The sequence below is a fragment of the Nerophis lumbriciformis genome, linkage group LG27 (genome assembly GCF_033978685.3).
Source record: "Nerophis lumbriciformis linkage group LG27, RoL_Nlum_v2.1, whole genome shotgun sequence".
Taxonomy (NCBI): domain Eukaryota; kingdom Metazoa; phylum Chordata; class Actinopteri; order Syngnathiformes; family Syngnathidae; genus Nerophis; species Nerophis lumbriciformis.
This window is the reverse complement of record NC_084574.2, coordinates 33,535,591-33,551,939: the sequence shown is the minus strand read 5'-3', so window position 1 is coordinate 33,551,939 and position 16,349 is coordinate 33,535,591. Positions and strand designations below refer to the sequence as shown.

The window sequence follows — 16,349 nt, the reverse complement described above, 5'->3', positions numbered from 1 at the left end:
AAATGACTCTCTATTTCACAAACTAAAGTGTCTCTATTTTGTAGTTCAATCCACAATAAGCCCCTGACAGCAGTGGCTAGAATTTTCAAAAAACGACAGAAACTTTGGGGTTTCGGATACAAATCCAGCTTTGGCCATTTGAGTCACTGCGGTGGTGTACTTGGTGAAGACACTGCACCCACACTGATTATTTGTGTATAAAAATGTATGTATTAGTATAATATAGAAATAGAAAGAAATATTTCAAAATGTTGCTCTTTTTGTGGGGTTTTTTTGTTGTTTTTCGTAGTTTCCATCTTTGATTGTCACTTTTCAATGTGCCGCGATCTAATAAAAAACAAACCTTTTGTATCTTCTAGGGCCCTAAGTCGTCATTCATTACGCCTGAGAAAAGAGCCAAGCTCAAGTCGAACCCAGTCAAGGTTCACTTTGCTGAGGAAGTCGAAGTCAATGGACATGCTCAGGTGAGTGAGCAAACATTATCAAGTTATTTGGCCAGCTTCTACTATCACTACGTTTTCTAGACTCTGATTTGTTCTCTTAAAGAAAATATATTGCAGCTTTTCATGGGTGTGTTAGACCAGGGGTTGGCAACCCAAAATGTTGAAAGAGCCTGTTGCGTTTTGGACCAGTTGTTCCTCCCAGGGAATTCAAGTCACAATTCGCTCCCAAGTTCTTTCCGACACTTAAAGCTGAGTTGAAAAACCACCAGAGACAGAATAGGTATTTTGTTGTATATTCTCAAAGCTTTGCCAATATACATTTTGATTGAGACCAGTCTAACCCTAGAACATTCTATCGCGCCTCCCAAAAATGGTCTGTCTTCCCGATCCCACCACCCTCTCTCTGTAGCCAAAACAAAATGCTAGTCTAAACACATTCCAAAGAACTCAAGGTTATCACACATAGTATACTTGCTGACAGAGCATCAAGAGAATAAATGGAAAACACAAGCTGTTTTCAAATATGACAAAGAAATGGAAGAAGTACAACTTAAATTCAGATATATGTAAATATCTGCCTCCGATATATTGGACTGAAAATACAAAAAGAAAATCTGTCTGGAGCCGCATTCACAAACAAGGATGGGGCGAGGGTCACCACTCTCTGAACAAATGCGTGAACAACATTTCTCAACGAACTATTGCAAGGAATTTAGGAATTTCACCATCTACAGTCTGTAATATCATCAAAAGGTTCAGAAAATCTGGAGAAATCACTGCACATCTGTAAGTGCAAGTTAAAACTCTACTATGCAAAGCCAAAGCCATTCATCAACAACACCCAGAAATGCCGCTTGCTTCGCCTGGCCCCAGCTCATCTCAGATGGACTGATGCAAAGTGGAAAAGTGTTCTGTGGTCTGACGAGTCCACATTCCAAATTATTTTTGGAAACTGTGGATGTCGTGTCCTCCAGACCAAAGAGGAAATTAACCATCCGGACTGTTCTTAGTGCAAAGTTCAAAAGCCAGCATCTGTGATGGTATGGGTATTAGTGCCCAAGGCATGGGTAACTTACACATATGTGAAGGCCCCACTAATGCTGAAAGGTACATACAGGATTTGGAGAAACATATGTTGCCATCCAAGCAACGTTATCATGGACGCCCCTGCTTATTTCAGCAAGACAATGCCAAGCCACATTCTGCACGTGTTACAACAGCGTGGCTTCGTAGTAAAAGAGTGCGGGTACTAGACTGGCCTGCCTGTAGTCCAGACCTGTCTCCCATTGAAAATGTGTGGCGCAATATGAAGCCTAAAATACCACAACTGAGACCCCGGACTGTTGAACAACTTAAGCTGTACATCAAGCAAGAATGGGAAAGAATTCCACCTGAAAAGCTTCAAAAATTGGTCTCCTCGGTTCCCAAATGTTTACTGAGTGTTGTTCAAAGGAAAGGCCATGTAACACAGTGGTAAAAATGCCCCAGTGCCAACTTTTTGGCGATGTGTTAAATTCTAAGTAATGATTATTTGAAAAAAAATTAATTACGTTTCTCAGTTCCGACATTAAATATCTTGTCTATTGCAAATCATTGTATTCTGTTTTTATTTACCATTTACACAACGTGCCAACTTCACTGGTTTTGGGTTTTGTAAAACGCACATACTCATTACTTGATTGCACCAGATGCACAGTACATTACTCAAAATTTAAAAAAAATGTCACGTTTTGAACAAGCCTTGACTCTTTTCTACCCAATAATGGGTTGTGTAATCATAATGTATACTACAGTACTTACTAACTATACAGTATGCACTTATGATGGGTGATGTTTTTTTTTCATACATGCTTGGCTCTGGCTGCTCCCAATCTGTTAGCGGATGTGAAATTCGCTGGATGGGTAAAACCACAGAGGCTGGAGTGCCCATTACCAATCCCGGAGAAATTGCTCGTCGATATTTGTCTCATTTCCCTTTAACGACTCTGATTACAGGATTAGAAGACCCATGTTAGGAAGAGACATTTTGAGAGATGAAACGGTTGGCATGTTCAATTTACAAGAGGGTAGACAACATACACCTAAATACTCCGTTCAAACAACAAAACACATGACAAATTCAAATAAGGGATATGTAAAAATAACGATACAGCCATCCTAATCTTATAAATTATCTAATAAATAATACAAACAATATCCCAGCTGTTTGTCTCTAACACATGCATACGGCGGTTTAAGAATCCCTCTCATTTTCCTGTTGTAAAGAATCTTCATTTTATGGCAGGTTTTAGGATGCTCATATTTCCATACTTGCCAACCTTGAGACCTCCGAATTCGGGAGATTGGGGGAGTGGGGGCGGGGCCGGGGGGGCGGAGTTAAGAGGGAGGAGTATATTTATAGCTAAAATTCACTGGAATTAAAGTATTTCTTATATTTATTTATATATACCGTGTTTTTCGGACAATAAGTCGCAGTTTTTTTCATAGTTTGGCCAGGCTCCAGTGCGATTTATATATGTTTTTTTCCTTCTTTATTATGCATTTTCAGTGCGACTTATACTTCGAAAAATACGGTATATATATATATATATATATATATATATATATATATATATACTGTGTATATATATATATATATATATATATATATATATATATATATATATAAATATATATATATATATATATATAGAGTACAGTAAACAGTAATGAAAACCCAGTTGTTCTACTAACTGTACTGTACTTGCTGCTTACTTAAAAAAAAAAAAATAACACTTAACTTTCACTATTTGAGTAATTTTGTTCTGCCATTTGAGTACTGGCGAGCGATCTCTGAATCCGGGAACATATCCTTCACGGATTTGTTGAAAACATCCGTAAATGGGAATGTTGCTTGCAAGGTGGCCCATAATACTGCGTTGCCGCCGCCTTGTGGATGTTGTGTGTCAGTGTATTAACGTGCCGGCTGGAATAAACACATGCTGAGAAATAGCTCCGTGCCTGCCTACTTTATGGGTTATAGATAAACCTATGGATAATGGAGACCATACTTGCCAACCTTGAGACCTCCGATTTCGGGAGGTGGGGGGCGGGGGCGTGGTTGGGGGCGGGGCGTGGTTGGGGGCGTGGTTAAGAGGGGAGGAGTATATTTACAGCTAGGATTCACCAAGTCAAGTATTTCATATATATATATATATATATATATATATATATATATATATATATAAGAAATACTAAGTCAAGTATTTCATATATATATATATATATATATATATATATATATATATATATATATATATATATATATATATATATATATATATATATATATATGTCTTAATAAGGTTATCCAAAAAATAGTGCTCGATACCGTAGTAGAGCGCAATATATGTATGTGTGGGGAAAAAAAAATCACAAGACTATTTCATCTCTACAGGCCTGTTTCATGAGGGGGGTACCCTCAATCGTCAGGAGATTTTAATGGGAGCATTCGCATACCATGGTTTATATAGGGCACAGAGTGGGTGGGTACAGGCTGGCCTAGGGGCGTGGTGATTGGTTCATGTGTTACCTAGGAGGTGTTTCCGTCTATGGCGGCATGTTGTTACAATTTCGCTGCGCTTGTTGAGGGATGACAGGTCTGGACGGTAGATAATAAACAGTTTCTCTTTCAAGCATAGGTTGCATCTTTTATTACCACTATTGTAAGGTGTGCTGGATGCAAGAATTTGCCATGTTATTGAATATTCAACATTATTGTCTTTGAGGTCCCAAATGTGTTTGCTGAGTTCTGTGGTATTTCGCAGGTTTTTGTTCCTGAAAGAAGCCTTGTGGTTGTTCCATCTGGTTTTGAATTCACCCTCGGTTAATCCTACATATGTGTCGGATGTGTTAATGTCCTTGCGTATTACCTTAGATTGGTAGACAACTGATGTTTGTAAGCATCCCCCGTTGAGGGGGCAATCAGGTTTCTTTCGACAGTTACATGCTTTGTTGGTTTTGGAGTCGTTCTGACTGGGGGTCGACGGCTCATTTGCAATTGTTTTGTTGTGGTTTGAGATGATTTGTCGTATATTGTTCATGCAGCTGTAGCTCAATTTGATGTTGTTCTTGTTGAATACTTTTCTTAGGTTGTTGTCTTTGGGAAAGTGTTTGTCAATCAGGTTGAGGAATTTGTGTCCAATGTTCGTTGAGACGTTTTTGCTGTATGGGGGGTTGTACCAGATGATGCCGTTTCGTTTTCTGTTCTTTTTTGGCTGGTTTCCTGGCGTGGGTTCATAGGTGAGGGTGAAATTGTATCCGCTTTCATCAAGGGCTTTTTGGTACGGGGGGGTTGCTTGGTCAAATTCAGCTTTGCTAGATGACAGCATCGATAGCCTTTTATTGATTCCGGTAGGTATTCTTTTCGTGGTGGTGGGTGGATGGTTGCTGTCATGGTGCACGTATTGGAGTGTTGTGTTGGGTTTCGTGAATGGTTGGTAGCTGTTATTTCTCAGGTTGAAAGTGAAGTCAAGGAAGTTGACGGTTTGCTTGTTGGTTTCAATCGTGATCCGTAGGCCGTTCTCTTTGAAAATTTGGCATATGCGCTTCTTGGTATTCTCGCTGCTCCTTGGCGAGGCGCGACACACTGCCAGTCCGTCATCACGGTAAATACCAAGGTTCAGATTGAGGCTAGCGAGCTGGGAGAGGAGGAAACTCCCAACGAGTTCACACGTTTCTGCTCCGTCAAAACTTCCCATAGTGACGTCAAATGTTGCATTGTTCTTTTTTTGCCATGGTGTACTGTTGTGGATGAGAATGGAGTTTTTTGCGTGGATGATGATGTTTCTTTCGTTGCCTGTGATTGAGTCGTAGTCTGAGGCGAAGTCTAGTGCTTGAGTCAGTAGGTCTTGCGTGATGGAAGGGTAAAATTCCTCGATATCAAAGGAGATAAAGTTGTGCTGTTGTTTGTCTTGGATGTTGTTGAACCATTTGATTACTGCTGCTGTATTTCTCCATTGGTTGAGTGGTGTTTTGTCCTTGATTTTTGTGTTGACTCTGTCCAGGATTATTTTGCTGATTTTTCCTATTTCAGATTTAGTTGGGTTTATTAGTCGGCATGTTGGGTTATTTGCGAAGTTGGGTTTGTGATCCTTCAATGTGATGAAGGCTTCCTTGTTGGCTGTGGCGTCCACCCTGTCCTCAATGTCCAGTTCAGCCGCGATCCTTTTATTTTCCAGGTGGATGTTCTGTAAGGTATTGGGTTGCGCTTTTTTGTATGATTTGGTGATGCTTCTGTCCAGTAAGGTGTGGTGTTCTGGTATGTCCATTCTGTAGAAGTTTCTGGTTTTATCGGCAGCTATGATGAGGTTGTTTACTTTCTTGATGCGCTCCTTGTCATTTTTCAGCTTGGTGAGGAGTGGGTTGCGGATTGGCTTGAATTTGACTGATTGTATCATTTTGAGCATGTCGTTCTCAAAATCCTTTAGTTCCTCAACTGTGGGTGGGTTCTTGGTAGATTTGAATCCGTAAGTTTCCTTTTGCATTCCTTTTGTTTCAGGGTGGAGGAAAAAATGTGCTTTCCACCGCATCCTTCTTAGGAAGTGTTCCGTCTTTTCTATGAGCCTTAGCTTGTAGTCATTCTGTGCGGGTATGGGAATGTTCTTCGTGGAGTAGTCGATGTTGAATTTTTCCATTTCTGATCGTTGTACAGTGCTCAACAAATGTCAATTTGGAGCGGAGTATATGTCTTAATAAGGTTATCCAAAAAATAGTGCTCGATACCGTAGTAGAGCGCAATATATGTATGTGTGGGGAAAAAAAATCACAAGACTATTTCATCTCTACAGGCCTGTTTCATGAGGGGTGTACCCTCAATCGTCAGGAGATTTTAATGGGAGCATTCGCATACCATGGTTTATATAGGGCACAGAGTGGGTGGGTACAGGCTGGCCTAGGGGCGTGGTGATTGGTTCATGTGTTACCTAGGAGGTGTTTCCGTCTATGGCGGCATGTTGTTACAATTTCGCTGCGCTTGTTGAGGGATGACAGGTCTGGACGGTAGATAATAAACAGTTTCTCTTTCAAGCATAGGTTGCATCTTTTATTACCACTATTGTAAGAAGCGCATATGCCAAATTTTCAAAGAGAACGGCCTACGGATCACGATTGAAGCCAACAAGCAAACCGTCAACTTTCTTGACGTCACTTTCAACCTGAGAAATAACAGCTACCAACCATTCACGAAACCCAACACAACACTCCAATACGTGCACCATGACAGCAACCATCCACCCACCACCACGAAAAGAATACCTACCGGAATCAATAAAAGGCTATCGATGCTGTCATCTAGCAAAGCTGAATTTGACCAAGCAACCCCCCCGTACCAAAAAGCCCTTGATGAAAGCGGATACAATTTCACCCTCACCTATGAACCCACGCCAGGAAACCAGCCAAAAAAGAACAGAAAACGAAACTGCATCATCTGGTACAACCCCCCATACAGCAAAAACGTCTCAACGAACATTGGACACAAATTCCTCAACCTGATTGACAAACACTTTCCCAAAGACAACAACCTAAGAAAAGTATTCAACAAGAACAACATCAAATTGAGCTACAGCTGCATGAACAATATACGACAAATCATCTCAAACCACAACAAAACAATTGCAAATGAGCCGTCGACCCCCAGTCAGAATGACTCCAAAACCAACAAAGCATGTAACTGTCGAAAGAAACCTGATTGCCCCCTCAACGGGGGATGCTTACAAACATCAGTTGTCTACCAATCTAAGGTAATACGCAAGGACATTAACACATCCGACACATATGTAGGATTAACCGAGGGTGAATTCAAAACCAGATGGACCAACCACAAGGCTTCTTTCAGGAACAAAAACCTGCAAAATACCACAGAACTCAGCAAACACATTTGGGACCTCAAAGACAATAATGTTGAATATTCAATAACATGGCAAATTCTTGCATCCAGCACACCTTACAATAGTGGTAATAAAAGATGCAACCTATGCTTGAAAGAGAAACTGTTTATTATCTACCGTCCAGACCTGTCATCCCTCAACAAGCGCAGCGAAATTGTAACAACATGCCGCCATAGACGGAAACACCTCCTAGGTAACACATGAACCAATCACCACGCCCCTAGGCCAGCCTGTACCCACCCACTCTGTGCCCTATATAAACCATGGTATGCGAATGCTCCCATTAAAATCTCCTGACGATTGAGGGTACCCCCCTCATGAAACAGGCCTGTAGAGATGAAATAGTCTTGTGATTTTTCCCCACACATACATATATATATATATATATATATATATATATATATATATATATATATATATATATATATATATATATATATATATATATATATATATATAAATAAAAGAAATACTTGAATTTAGTGTTCATTTATTTACACATATACATACACATAACACTCATCTACTCATTGTTGAGTTAAGGGTTGAATTGTCCATCCTTGTTCTATTTGTCACTATTTTTCTAACCATGCTGAACGCCCTCACTAATGATGTGCTGTGTGGCACGCAAAAAGTGCTTTCATCAAATGCACTAGATGGCAGTATTGTCCTGTTTAAGAGTGTCACAACATTGCTGTTTACGGCAGACGAACTGCTTTACAGTAGACGAAATGCTGTTGTTGTGTGTTGTTACCGCGCTGGGAGGAAGTTAATGAAACTGCCTAACAATAAACCCACATAAGAAACCAAGAACTCGCCCTCGATCATTCTACAGTTATAACGTGATTGGGCAGGTATGCTGTTTATATTGTGTGCCTGAATTTCGGGAGATTTTCGGGAGAAAATTTGTCCCGGGAGGTTTTCGGGAGAGGCGCTGAATTTCGGGAGTCTCCCGGAAAATCCGGGAGGGTTGGCAAGTATGATGGAGACATATATACCGAATTTTTCGGAGTATAAGTCGCACCGGAGTATATGTCGCACCTGCCGAAAATGCATAATAAAAAAGGAAAAAAACATATATAAGTCGCACTGGAGCCCGGCCAAACTATGAAAAAAAACTGCGACTTATAGTCCGAAAAATACGGTAATATTCTCCTTTTCAGGTGAGAGACGACGCTAAAGGCAGTGCCTTTAAGGCACGCCCCCAATATAGTTGTCCGGCTGGAAATCTGGAGATTTTCGGGAGAATGGTTGTGCCGGAAGATTTTCGGGAGAGGCACTGAAATTCGGGAGTATCCCGGAAAATTTGGGAGGGTTGGCAAGTATGCATATTTCCATCTCATTCTTTGACCCCCGACTTGTTTTGCTTACAGGGCAACTCGCTGCTATTCCTGCCAAATGTTCTGAAGGTTTATCTGGAGAATGGGCAGACCAAGGCCTTCAAATTTGAACCCATCACAACGGTCAAGGTAAAGTCCAGTTGAATGTACTGTGCATAGGTGTGTTGACTTTGGGTAGTCCAGGTTCCTTCTATAGTCCAAAAACATGCATGTTAGGTGAGCACGTTGTGAATGTGAGTGTGAATGGTTGTCTGTTTATTTGTGCACAGTAGCTTGACAGGGATTGATAAGATTCTGCCTTGTGATCAGTCCGGTCACGCACAAGAGAAGCGGTTAAAAAAACAAAAAACAATGACTGGACAATTACTACTGTATAACAAACACACTTTTATAAACTCCCTTTACAAATTGTTAAGTTCTGTCGGTTGAACTACAAGATGCAGAGACAACAGGCGTAGCGCTTTATGTCAGAAAACAAAATAGGATTAAGGCACCTGGGAAGTGCACAGAAAACGCTAGCATACGCTAGCAAGGAATTTAGGGATTTCACCACCTAAGGTCTGTAATAGCATCAAAAGGAGAAATCACTGCACGTAACATTGAATGCCCGTGACCTTGGATCCCTCAGGCGGTACTGCATCAAAAAGCGACATCAGTGTGTAAAGGATATCACCACATTGGCTCAGGAACGCTTCAGAAAACCACTGTCAGTAACTACAGGTGGTCGCTACATCTGTAAGTGCAAGTTAAAACTGTACTATGCAAAGCGAAAGCCATTTATCAACAACACCCGGAAACGCCGCCGGCTTCGCTGGGCCCGAGCTCATCCAAGATGGACTGATGCAAAGTGTAAAAGTGTTCTGTGGTCTGACGAGTCCACATTTCAAATTGTTTTTGGAAACTGTGGACGTTGTGTCTTCCGGAACAAAGAGGAAAAGAACCATCTAGATTTGGTAAAGGTGCAAAGTTCATAAGCCAGCATCTGTGATGGTATAAGGGTGTATTAGTGCCCAAGGCATGGCTAGCTTATCTGTGAAGGCACTATTAATGCTGAAAGGTACATACAGATTTTGGAGCAACATATGTTGCCATCCAAGCAACGTTTTCATGGATGCCCCTGCTTATATCAGCAAGACAATGCCAAACCACGTGTTACAACAGCGTGGCTTCATAGTAAAAGAGTGCAGGTACTAGACTGGCCTGCCTGTAGTCCAGACCTGTCTCCCATTGAAAATGTGTGGCCCATTATGAAGCCTAAAATACCACAACGGAGAACACGGACTGTTGAACAACATAAGCTGTACATCAAGCAAGAATGGGAAATAATTCCACCTGAAAAGCTTCAAAAATTGGTCTCCTCAGTTCCCAAACGTTTACTGAGTGTTGTTAAAAGGAAAGGCCATGTAACACAGTGGTAAAAATGCCCCTGTGCCAACTTTTTTGCAATGTGTTGCTGCCATTAAATTCTAAGTTAATGGTTATTTGCAAAAACGTTTCTCAGTTCGAACATTAAATATCTTGTGTTTGCAGTCGATTCAATTGAATATAAGTTGAAAAGGATTTGCAAATATCTCTATTCTGTTTTTATTTACGATTTACACAACGTGCCAACTTCACTGGTTTTGTAAAATAAACATAAAAGCACAGGAAAGGAACTTAATACAGATAAGGAAATATACAACAGCATGGCTTCATAGTAAAATAGTGCGGTTACTAGACTGTAGTCCAGACCTGTCTCCCATTGGAAATGTGTGGCGCGTTATGAAGCCTAAAATACCACAACAGAGACCCCGGACTGTTAAATATCGATATAATCATAGTAGTATTGACTAGATACACTCTTGTACTTGATATCATTACAGTGGATGTCAGATGTAGATCCACCCATGGCATTTGTTGAGTTATTGCATCCTCCTACAATGTGTAGTGAAGCATGTTTAGCAGGGATGATACTTGTAAGAAACGTAGTTTATTTGTCGCCATGGAGGCGAGGATTAGTGATTTAGAAGTAGTTACAACACTGCTGACTGCGGATGGATTTTAGCTGCGAGCTAGTTTAGCCATGTCTTGAAGCACCTCTTCCTGAGGGCGTTTTAATGTTATAACTTCACCTTTATCTTTAGTTTTTCTGTCTACACACTGTGTCTGCTGTGTCATGCCCATTAAAAAAAAAAAAAAAAAAAAAATACAATATGGGGAACCATTACTTTTCAAACAGAGTAAAGTACTGTTTTTGATTCATTAATACCGCGGTACTATACTAGTACCGGTATACTGTACAACCCTACTCCTTACCGTAACACTTTTGCAAATGCTTTATTAAAAAACAATGGCGCTAGGCTAATTGTGTCAAGCTCCAGACAATATTAGATAGCCACTGTGCCACAAAGTGTTACAGCCCTTGTGTCTCTGTCCAGAGCATTTTTCTTTAGGAGTTTTAATCGTAGTGGTTATACATTTTTTTCATATATATATATATATATATAAAAAAAGAAATATATATATATATATATATGTATATATATATATATATATATATATATATATATATATATATATATATATATATATATATATATATATATATATATATATATATATATATGTATCCAGGCAAGTAAATGTTCCATCTGATATTCGACCATCCCAAGTTTCTCATAAAATATTGTATCTCCAACTAATTTCTTTCAGGACATCGTGATGACACTAAAGGAAAAGCTTTCTTTAAGAAAAATTGAACATTTCTCCCTGGTGCTGGAACAACAATACAGTGTGACTAAACTACTGCTGCTACATGACGAGGAGAAGATACAACAGGTACACACACATAAAATACTCTTATGACTGTATACCAGGGGTGTCAAACTCATTTTAGCTCAGGGGCCACATGGTGGGAAATCTATTGCCAAGTGGGCGGAATGGTAAAATCATGGTATGATAACTTAAAACTAAAGACAACTCCAGGTTGTTTTCTTTGTTTTACTTTGGCCAAAAATAGAAAAAGCACATTGTGAAAACATACAAATCACAAATAATCCTCTGGACAAAACACTTGAAAATTCTGAGGAAATTGGTGCAGTTTCAAAAACAATCAACCAATCAATCAATGTTTACATATATAGCCCTAAATCACGAGTGTCTCAAAGGGCTGCACAAGCCACAACGACATCCTCGGCTCAGATCCCACATCAGGGCAAGAAAAAACTCAACCCAATGGGATGACAATGAGAAATCTTGGAGGGGATCGCAGATGTGGGGACCCCCCTGGGCGACCGGTGCAATGGACGTCAAGTGGATCTAGCATAATATTGTGAGAGTCCAGTCCAGAGGGGATCTAACATAATAGTGTGAGAGTCCAGTCCATACTGGATCTAACATAATAGTGTGAGAGTCCAGTCCATAGTGGATCTAACATAATAATGTGAGAGTCCAGTCCATAGTGGATCTAACATAATAGTGTGAGAGTCCAGTCCATAGTGGATCTAACATAATAGTGTGAGAGTCCAGTCCATAGTGGATCTAACATAATATTGTGAGAGTCCAGTCCATAGTGGATCAAGCATAATATTGTGAGAGTCCAGTCCATAGTGGATTTAATATAATAGTGTGAGAGTCCAGTCCATAGTGGATTTAACATAATAGTGTGAGAGTCCAGTCCATAGTGGATCTAACATAATAGTGTGAGATTCCAGTCCATAGTGGATCTAACATAATAGTGTGAGAGTCCAGTCCATAGTGGATCTAACATAATATTGTGAGAGTCCAGTCCATAGTGGATCTAACATAATGTTGTGAGAGTCCAGTTCATAGTGTATCTAATATAATAGTGTGAGAGTCCAGTCCATAGTGGATCTAACATAACAGTGCGAGAGTCCAGTTCATAGTGGATCTAACATAATATTGTGAGAGTCCAGTCCATAGTGGATCTAACATAATATTGTGAGAGTCCAGTCCATAGTGGATCAAGCATAATATTGTGAGAGTCCAGTCCATAGTGGATCTAACATAATAGTGAGAGTCCCGTCCATAGTGGATCTAACATAATAGTGTGAGAGTTCAGTCCATAGTGGATCTAACATAATAGTGGGAGAGTCCAGTCCATACTGGATCTAACATAATAGTGTGAGAGTCCAGTCCATAGTGGATCTAACATAATAGCGTGAGAGTCCAGTCCATAGTGGATCTAACATAATAGTGTGAGAGTCCAGTCCATACTGGATCTAACATAATAGTGTGAGAGTCCAGTCCATAGTGGATCTAACATAATAATGTGAGAGTCCAGTCCATAGTGGCTCTAACGTAATAGTGTGAGAGTCCAGTCCATAGTGGATCTAACATAATAGTGTGAGAGTCCAGTCCATAGTGGATCTAACATAATATTGTGAGAGTCCAGTCCATAGTGGATTTAATATAATAGTGTGAGAGTCCAGTCCATAGTGGATTTAATATAATAGTGTGAGAGTCCAGTCAATAGTGGATCTAACATAATAGTGTGAGATTCCAGTCCATAGTAGATCTAACATAATAGTGTGAGAGTCCAGTCCATACTGGATCTAACATAATATTGTGAGAGTCCAGTCCATAGTGGATCTAACATAATATTGTCAGAGTCCAGTTCATAGTGTATCTAATATAATAGTGTGAGAGTCCAGTCCATAGTGGATCTAACATAACAGTGCGAGAGTCCAGTTCATAGTGGATCTAACATAATATTGTGAGAGTCCAGTCCATAGTGGATCTAACATAATAGTGTGAGAGTTCAGTTCATAGTGGATCTTACATAATATTGTGAGAGTCCAGTCCATAGTGGATCTAACATAATAGTGTGAGAGTTCAGTCCATAGTGGATCTAACATAATAGTGTGAGAGTCCAGTCCATACTGGATCTAACATAATAGTGTGAGAGTCCAGTCCATAGTGGATCTAACATAATAGCGTGAGAGTCCAGTCCATAGTGGATCTAACATAATAGTGTGAGAGTTCAGTCCATAGTGGATCTAACATAATAGTGTGAGAGTCCAGTCCATACTGGATCTAACATAATAGTGTGAGAGTCCAGTCCATAGTGGATCTAACATAATAGCGTGAGAGTCCAGTCCATAGTGGATCTAACATAATAGTGTGAGAGTCCAGTCCATACTGGATCTAACATAATAGTGTGAGAGTCCAGTCCATAGTGGATCTAACATAATAGTGTGAGAGTCCAGTCCATAGTGGATCTAACATAATAGTGTGAGAGTCCAGTCCATAGTGGATATAACATAATAGTGTGAGAGTCCAGTCCATAGTGGATCTAACATAATAGTGTGAGATTCCAGTCCATAGTGGACCTAACATAATAGTGTGAGAGTCCAGTCCATAGTGGATCTAACATAATATTGTGAGAGTCCAGTCCATAGTGGATCTAACATAATATTGTGAAAGTGCAGTTCATAGTGTATCTAATATAATAGTGTGAGAGTCCAGTCCATAGTGGATCTAACATAACAGTGCGAGAGTCCAGTTCATAGTGGATCTAACATAATATTGTGAGAGTCCAGTCCATAGTGGATCTAACATAATAATGTGAGAGTTCAGTCCATAGTGGATCTAACATAATAGTGTGAGAGTCCAGTCCATACTGGATCTAACATAATAGTGTGAGAGTCCAGTCCATAGTGGATCTAACATAATAGCGTGAGAGTCCAGTCCATAGTGGATCTAACATAATATTGTGAGAGTCCAGTCCATAGTGGATCAAGCATAATATTGTGAGAGTCCAGTCCATAGTGGATTTAATATAATAGTGTGAGAGTCCAGTCCATAGTGGATTTAACATAATAGTGTGAGAGTCCAGTCCATAGTGGATCTAACATAATATTGTGAGATTCCAGTTCATAGTGGATCTAACATAATAGTGTGAGAGTCCAGTCCATAGTGGATCTAACATAATATTGTGAGACTCCAGTCCATAGTGGATCTAACATAATATTGTGAGAGTCCAGTTCATAGTGTATCTAATATAATAGTGTGAGAGTCCAGTCCATAGTGGATCTAACATAACAGTGCGAGAGTCCAGTTCATAGTGGATCTAACATAATAGTGTGAGAGTCCAGTCCATAGTGGATCTAGCATAATATTGTGAGAGTCCAGTCCATAGTGGATCTAACATAATAGTATGAGAATCCAGTTCATAGTGGATCTAGCATAATATTGTGAGAGTCCAGTCCATAGTGGATTTAACATAATGGTGTGATAGTTCAGTCCATAGTGGATCTAGCATAATATTGTGAGAGTCAGGTCCATAGTGGATCTAACATAATAGTGTGAGAGTCCAGTCCGTAGTGGATCTAACATAATAGTGTGAGAGTCCAGTCCATACAGGATCTAACAAAATATTGTGAGAGTCCAGTCCATACAGGATCTAACAAAATATTGTGAGAGTCCAGTCCATAGTGGATCTAACATAATAGTGTGAGAGTCCAGTCCATAGTGGATCTAACATAATAGTGTGAGAGTCCAGTCCATAGTGGATCTAACATAATAGTGTGAGAGTCCAGTCCATACTGGATCTAACATAATAGTGTGAGAGTCCAGTCCATACTGGATCTAACATAATAATGTGAGAGTCCAGTCCATACTGGATCTAACATAATAGTGTGAGAGTCCAGTCCATACTGGATCTAACATAACAGTGTGAGAGTCCAGTCCATAGTGGATCTAACATAATAATGTGAGAGTCCAGTCCATAGTGGCTCTAACATAATAGTGTGAGAGTCCAGTCCATAGTGGATCTAACATAATAGTGTGAGAGTCCAGTCCATAGTGGATCTAACATAATATTGTGAGAGTCCAGTACATAGTGGATCAAGCATAATATTGTGAGAGTCCAGTCCATAGTGGATCTAACATAATAGTATGAGAGTCCAGTCCATAGTGGATCTTACATAATAGTGTGAGAGTCCAGTCCATAGTGGATCTAACATAATAGTGTGAGAGTCTAGTCCATAGTGGATCTAGCATAATATTGTGAGAGTCCAGTCCATAGTGGATTTAACATAATAGTGTGACAGTTCAGTCCATAGTGGATCTAGCATAATATTGTGAAAGTCCAGTCCATAGTGGATCTAACATAATAGTATGAGAGTCCAGTCCATAGTGGATCTTACATAATAGTGTGAGAGTCCAGTCCATAGTGGATCTAACATAATAGTGTGAGAGTCTAGTCCATAGTGGATCTAGCATAATATTGTGAGAGTCCAGTCCATAGTGGATTTAACATAATAGTGTGAGAGTCCAGTCCATAGTGGATCTAACATAATAGTGTGAGAGTCCAGTCCATAGTGGATCTAACATAATAGTGTGAGAGTCCAGTCCATACTGGATCTAACATAATAGTGTGAGAGTCCAGTCCATACTGGATCTAACATAATAATGTGAGAGTCCAGTCCATAGTGGATCTAACATAATAGTGTGAGAGTCCAGTCCATACTGGATCTAACATTATAGTGTGAGAGTCCAGTCCATAGTGGATCTAACATAATAATGTGAGAGTCCAGTCCATAGTGGCTCTAACATAATAGTGTGAGAGTCCAGTCCATAGTGGATCTAACATAATAGTGTGAGAGTCCAGTCCATAGTGGATCTAACATAATAGTGTG

At 39.9% G+C, this 16,349-nt stretch overlaps 1 protein-coding gene across 2 annotated transcripts in view; it reads left to right on the top strand.

Moving 5' to 3' along the window:
* The window catches only part of frmpd1a (FERM and PDZ domain containing 1a), a 132,554-nt gene that overhangs the window by 81,662 nt on the left and 34,543 nt on the right, over nt 1–16,349 (top strand). The window contains exons 7-9 of one of the 2 annotated variants that reach the window (XM_061988047.2): nt 360–464; nt 8,743–8,838; nt 11,401–11,526. In XM_061988047.2, coding sequence (XP_061844031.2) covers nt 360–464; nt 8,743–8,838; nt 11,401–11,526 — 327 coding nt within the window. The remainder of the gene's footprint in view (nt 1–359; nt 465–8,742; nt 8,839–11,400; nt 11,527–16,349) is intronic. The other variant, XM_061988048.2, reaches the window with a different exon arrangement.